The 5,872-nt window shown below is 54.6% G+C and overlaps 3 protein-coding genes across 3 annotated transcripts; all 3 read right to left on the bottom strand.

Moving 5' to 3' along the window:
- Positions 1–485: 485 nt before the first annotated feature.
- On the bottom strand, positions 486–1,154 carry H310_09134 (hypothetical protein; the record flags this gene model as incomplete). The annotated part of the gene is made up of 3 exons (XM_008875121.1): positions 486–623; positions 692–1,054; positions 1,104–1,154. The coding sequence occupies 3 exons, from the start codon at positions 1,152–1,154 to the stop codon at positions 507–509; spliced, it is 531 nt and encodes a 176-aa protein (XP_008873343.1). The 3' UTR covers positions 486–506.
- Positions 1,155–1,497: 343 nt separating this feature from the next.
- Positions 1,498–3,125, bottom strand: H310_09133 (hypothetical protein; the record flags this gene model as incomplete). The annotated part of the gene is made up of 3 exons (XM_008875120.1): positions 1,498–1,751; positions 1,800–3,075; positions 3,123–3,125. 3 exons carry the CDS (start codon positions 3,123–3,125, stop codon positions 1,498–1,500), a joined length of 1,533 nt encoding a protein of 510 aa, XP_008873342.1.
- A 58-nt stretch (positions 3,126–3,183) lies between these two features.
- H310_09132 (hypothetical protein) lies at positions 3,184–4,898 on the bottom strand. Its single transcript, XM_008875119.1, has one exon. The coding sequence runs from the start codon at positions 4,875–4,877 to the stop codon at positions 3,306–3,308; it is 1,572 nt and encodes a 523-aa protein (XP_008873341.1). The 5' UTR covers positions 4,878–4,898; the 3' UTR covers positions 3,184–3,305.
- Between the last annotated feature and the right edge of the window lie 974 nt (positions 4,899–5,872).

The following is a 5,872-nucleotide window of genomic DNA, read 5'->3' as shown; positions in this document are numbered from 1 at the left end:
TTACTGGGGTCTTGGCCTAACCGGAGCTGCCCACACCCTCGTCATTACGATTCAAACAAGCTCAGCTGCCCTACCGTGTCCTTCACCTTCGCCAGTACGCCCTCGTCTTTGCGTTCGTGGGCCATCGAGTTTGGGGAAATGAACCATTGCAACCAACCCAACCATTTCGACCACCCCCACCACCCCCAACGACTCGACGTCGTTGGACAATGCACGACACACACCCGTATGCACGACGCACTCTACGGCGGCGGGTTGGGATGGCACGTCCGCTGGCCATTTAGTTTCTCATGTTTCCTTGAACAAGCCCTAGGAGGCTGCTTTGTTCATTGGCAAGGTCGGACTACAACCGAGTCAGTTGTCACCCCCATCACACATGCCATTGTTTCGACGGCATTGTCGTCGGCGAGTGCACGACAGGACGAGCCACAGATTCCACTTTAGAGTTCGTTGCTCCGCTAGTTCGCAGAACGGAAGTACTTGATTCACGACACAATGCAATGCTATTAGCAGGGGTACTTTTGACGTGCATCCTGCTCCTCCGACATCTCGGACTCTGTCTCGACGTGGCGCTTGTCCACGTCGTCGACCTTGTCCTTGACCACCTTGGCACGTTCCTTCAGCTACCGGGGAGAGTGAGTTTCTCCGAGACCTTCCAAACCACCTCCACATTGCCCCGGCTCGTACGTACCGAATCTTTCACGTCCGACGCGGTTTCCATGACTGCGTCGCGGGCCGACGCTGCTTTATCTTTCAAAACGTCGTAGAGCTCGGCCACTTTTTCACGCATCTTTTCCTCTTGCCGCTCCAAGTCGCTTTTCGACGCGTCGTCTTGCCAGTGAGGTCGTCGGTGCTCTCCCCTCCCCTCGTCCATCGTGTCTTCGTGATCAAACTGGTACTTGGCAGCAAACGGGGATGTTCGGTCGCTGTGGCCCGTCAACCCACTGCGTTTCGATCCGCCAAAGCCAGCCGACGTCTTCACTGTGTGGGTCTCGTACCCGCTTTGCATCGGCCCCGAGGGGTTATGAGGGTCTTGCCCAAACGAATGCTTGAGCTGGTCATCTCGATTGAGGAAACGCCGGTGATGGCTGCATGTGACGTACTGTGTCTTTGACCTTTTCGAGCCACCCCTTGTCAGTCCTTTCATCCGCCATCACGTTCAAGAATGAAGTTGGCTGTCAAGAGCCGCCCCTCCAACTGCCTCATGTAGTTGGACAATCGTCCCGCGGCTGGCAACATGGAATGATTCGAGTGCCAGCGCGGCTTCACGCATGCATGAGATACTGCTTGGCAAAGCACGAACTGTCCAAGCACGTACTTTGTGGACGGTATCAGCGTGGCGACAAGTTCCAGCCAACTTTGGACGGAGCTGAATCCTTCAAGCATTTTTATATGATGCATGCAGCTTCCTCCACTTCATCGTACGTCATGGTCCCATTGAGTCTTCTTGCCATGTTGTTTTCGTGGGGGGTCTCCTAACGTTATGCGCTACTGGAACTACCACTTGATGCCAAATGGATTCGCCAGCTCCATCTTTGGCACAGCATGATACCGCGTATGCAGCACCAATTGCGCTTTGGATGAAAACACGCAGCCGTCCAAGTACGTGTCGTACACATGGGAGACGGCGGGGTTCGCCCCGACGTCGCGGAATGTCGTGCCTCGGAAAGCAGTGTCGACTTTGTCGACAAGCGCCTTGTTGGCCGCAGGGGTTGCAGGCTTGATCTGCCCACCTCCGTTTAAACATCCCCCTACGTCCACGTCAGGTCTTTTGCTGGCCGGACCTTCCACGGCCTTACCTGGGCACGCCATGATCTCGACAAAGTGGTACGGGCACTTATTGCGCTTAACCTTCATCAAGACCGTTTGAATGTTTCGGAAGCCATATGCAAGCGCGAACCGAAGCACTTCGACCCCACCGACATGGAGCGAAACTTCTTTGAAGTCGGCATTGCGTCCCTGTACGTAGGGAAGTTGATCGGGGCAATCCACATTGAACAGCTCCTTCGCGGCATATCGAAAAATATGCTCGAGGTAGCCACCGCTGCCAATGTCGCCAGTCACGGCCGCCGTACTGCTCAACACGTGGCTTCCGTCCCTCGCCAAGCCGCTCCACATGATCTCGTCGCTTGTGAGGGTGGCTTCGGGGAGCTCTACCAGGTCGATGCCTTGAAGCATTTCCAGCAACTCGGACGCTGCGAGCACGCAGTCGACGTCGCGGGTGTCCGTGGCCGCATCCAAAAAGTTGTTTCGAGACGCTTCGAGCTTCTTGTCGTAACATGGCATGACCGTGCAGTGGTACACGGGCATATGCTGGCCGGCCGAGATCAGCCGCTTCACCAGCGTCCCATTGATTTGCTGCGGGCTCTTGGTAGTACTGATGTACGGCAGGGCATTGGGATTTGATTTCTCGGCATAGCAGATCCACCCCGGGCACGACGACGTGAGCATGGGCAACGCAACATGCGACGGCGGTTCGTCTGTGGCGGCGGCGTCGTAGTAGTCTGTCTGTGTGGAGGAAACTGGGCGCGACGACGGGGGACGGGTCCATGGAAGTGTTTGTCGATTGCGGTACCGAGCGACAAATTCCGCACGGGCTTCCAGCAGCGCGAGGTCGTCAGCGCATGCCGCGTCGAGCACGACATGGACCCCGAGTTGACGGAAGTACGTCACCAGTTTGCGGTGACAAGCGGCGAGGGGCAGGTTAAAATGGGCTGCAACAGACGCACGGGCCTGAGGAGATAGCGTCACGACGAATTGCCAGTCGTGGCGATGGGTTTCCAGCGCTGTGAGGAATTCCGCAGCGCTCTGTTGAGAAATGAGGATGGATTCGGCGGACGTGACGCAGCCACTGCAAGCCAGGCAGTCATTGAGCGACACCATCGCGGTATCTTGGTTCGTGCTTCGGATGAGATCGGGCTCAATGGCGACTTGATGGATGCCGCTGTATATGTCACTGTCCATGTTCACGTGAGCGGGTGCTTTGGACTTGTCCTTGTTCGTGAGGAAAAGTGGGTTCACGCATGCTTGTGAAGGCGCGATAAAGTCATCGAGATCTCCGAGAAACACAGATGCCTACGGAGTGACTTGCATGAGCACGAGCCTTCCTCCGTTGTGCCCACCATCGTTGCCGCGTTGTGTCAGTGCAAACGGAATGGTCTGCGATGGGATTGGTGGCAAATGTGAACATAGGATTGGTTATATTACACCCAATCAATATAGTTTTAGTTGAATTAGCACTTTTCATTGGATCTATTGCAACCAATAAAAAGCTACAGAGTTTCACCGAACAATCAACCTTACAGTTAAGTCGTCGAGTGGACTTGGACCCACTTGCGGATGTGGTCGCGCTGTACCTCGCGCGCCATCCGCAGTGCGGGCGGGTCCAACGGGTTGCTAAACATGAGATCTACATGATGAGCTCCTTCTGCAATCTTCAATGCGATCACGGTGTCGGACAAGGACGTCAGGATGCCAGTGGGAGCCCACGGATCGTACTCTCCATTGGTGAACACAATGTTGCTGGACGTGGCGAACGCTTCAACGCCGCCATACACGATGGATGGCCAAAATGGACGCATTTTGACGCCCCATTTCTCTTGGCACTGTCGCTCGTCCTCGGTTTGGTTGTGCAAAGCTCGCCAAAACATGTCGTTGTCCCCTCCTGTTGCGTCAAGTGGGGTATACATGTCTGCACAGTTCAGATAGTCCCAGAAGTCATCCTCATCGTCGTCGCCGTTGGAAGCGATTGAGTGGCACTTGACTGCTCCTGTCGAATTGTAGTAGACGTTCACACTGGCAAGCATGGCCTGAAGGAGCTTTGTCGTGTCCTCCAGGTTGTCCGCCAAGAGCGAACAAGCTTCCCGCATGGGGAACGCTGGTAGCAAGCGCTCTCCGTTCGTCATGTAGCTCGAGGGATACGGGTAGTTTCCCATGGCTAGCGTATCATAGGCATCCTTCAGCCAGTCGGTCAATGCGGCCACGTCGTCGGGGCTTTGGAGGGGCTGACACAGCTGAAATACACTGGCCAATTTCGTGCGCCCTTCGTGTGAATCACCCAAGCCAAATACCAATGGCCACACGCGCTTGATGTTGGGAGCGCACCGCGGCGCCGACCCTGCCGCGGGACTTGCATCGTACGTGACGACTCTGGAGAAACTCTCCATGTCCATGGGTGGATTGAATCCGAGGAAGCTCAACATCGGCGCGGACGACGCAATCGCTCCTTGCACCAAGTGGGGGTACTTCAACCGCATCCAAGCGGCGAGCATGCCTCCATACGATCCTCCAAACGCAATGACGCGCGTCAAAGTGTTCGCACGCAGGTGGTTGAGGAGGACGGCGTTGTCAGCCAAAGCTTGCTGAGACGAGCAATGGGCAGCATACTCATGTCGCGACTGATTTGCACGTTGAGGGGGCAAGGATTGACCAAAGTAACGATGTTCCGCAAACACGAGTCGCGCACCAAACGTGGGCGCAGATTCCCACATCAGTCCGGTATGGTTCAAATAGAGCTCGACGTTGCCTTCGTTGCCAGTGTAGAAAAAGATAGGAGGGTTTGCATCAAGTGCGGCGAATTCATCGCACACAAAGTACCGCTGGGAGAACAAGTCGGACGAGGCGTCGAAGTGGTCCAACGGCTGGAGAATGAAGTGTTCTTCACAGCGTTGACGAAGGTCGCCTCCGAATGCAACTCGTTTCGACAGCGATGCCAGCGGCCTGGATCGATCGATCGAGTGGAAGACGAACGTCAACGAGACCAGCGTGATCACAATGACGTGGGTGGCATATTTTCGCATTTTTGAGGCACCCAACCATGGGGTTCGCACAGGAAGTAGCGGCGCACTCGGGTGGGTTGCGCCGTCCACGCCAGCCATCTTGCTCAAGCGACCGAAAATCGAACTTTGCAGCAGGTGTTAATCTTCAACTTAATTATCAAAAATGATTGGCTGATTAAACTGAATTTTAACGATTTAATTGGACATAGTTTTATGCCACGCTTGATATTTCACCAACCAAATTTGTGAAAAGTCCATAGAGATTCGTGCTCCATGGCAAGCAGACTGACGTCGAAGCGCAAAGATGCCGTCGCGCTCCTTGTTCTTATCATACTCGGCGTGTGCGACAGTAAGTTGTGATTATCGGCATCAAGTACACAGTCTGACCTGGCAGACAGGTACTACCCACAGCTCTTCATGCCCCAGCACAGCTTGCGAACCTCAGGGACATGCGTGCAGCAATACGACGAGTTCGAGCATTCCTCGCACAAATCTGTTCAATACAAAGTTGTAGTTCATCCATTTGACGTCCGCAGTGGGAACCAGGTCCCTCAAGTTGCGCTGAGTGGAATACCTCATGCGCGATTCCACCTGGCGACGCCAATGCACGTTGCGGCATTTCGTGGTCGCTCGGTGTGACTCCTTGAGTTGATGCACGCTGCTCACCTGAAACATAGGATGCGATTCAATGGCTGCTGGAAGAAGGGCACGATATCAACGCAAGAAACGGTTATGGCGCCACTCCTTTGCACATGGCGGCTTCGTCAGAAGAAGGTGAGGTCGTGATGTCGCTCCTGGTGTCCAATGGGGCAAACGTCGATGCTGTCGACGCCTCTGGGTCCACTCCTTTACACATATGCGCTCGGTCAAGTCGTATCCATGGAGCCGCCATCCTTTTGACCCAGGGCAATGCAAACATACATGCAGTAAACGCTCAAGTTGGTATTCCTCGGATGGAAATCAAGTCTGCCTTGCTCAATATTTGCCGTAGCTGGACACTCCTCTGCACTTGGCACCTTCGAATTCGATCATGGAGTCTCTGCTCTTGGGATATGTGAGCTTTCCTTCTGAAAGCACCGTTGATTCCGAAATGT

Source organism: Aphanomyces invadans, assembly GCF_000520115.1.
Source record: "Aphanomyces invadans strain NJM9701 unplaced genomic scaffold supercont1.20, whole genome shotgun sequence".
Taxonomy (NCBI): Eukaryota; Oomycota; class Saprolegniomycetes; order Saprolegniales; family Verrucalvaceae; genus Aphanomyces; species Aphanomyces invadans.
The sequence above is the reverse complement of the archived record's forward strand: the minus strand, read 5'-3'. Positions and strand labels throughout refer to the sequence as shown.

Coding starts and splice junctions, on each gene's coding strand:
- H310_09132 (XM_008875119.1), bottom strand. CDS start 4,877: ATGGCTGGCGTGGACGGCGCAACCCACCCGAGTGCGCCGCTACTTCCT.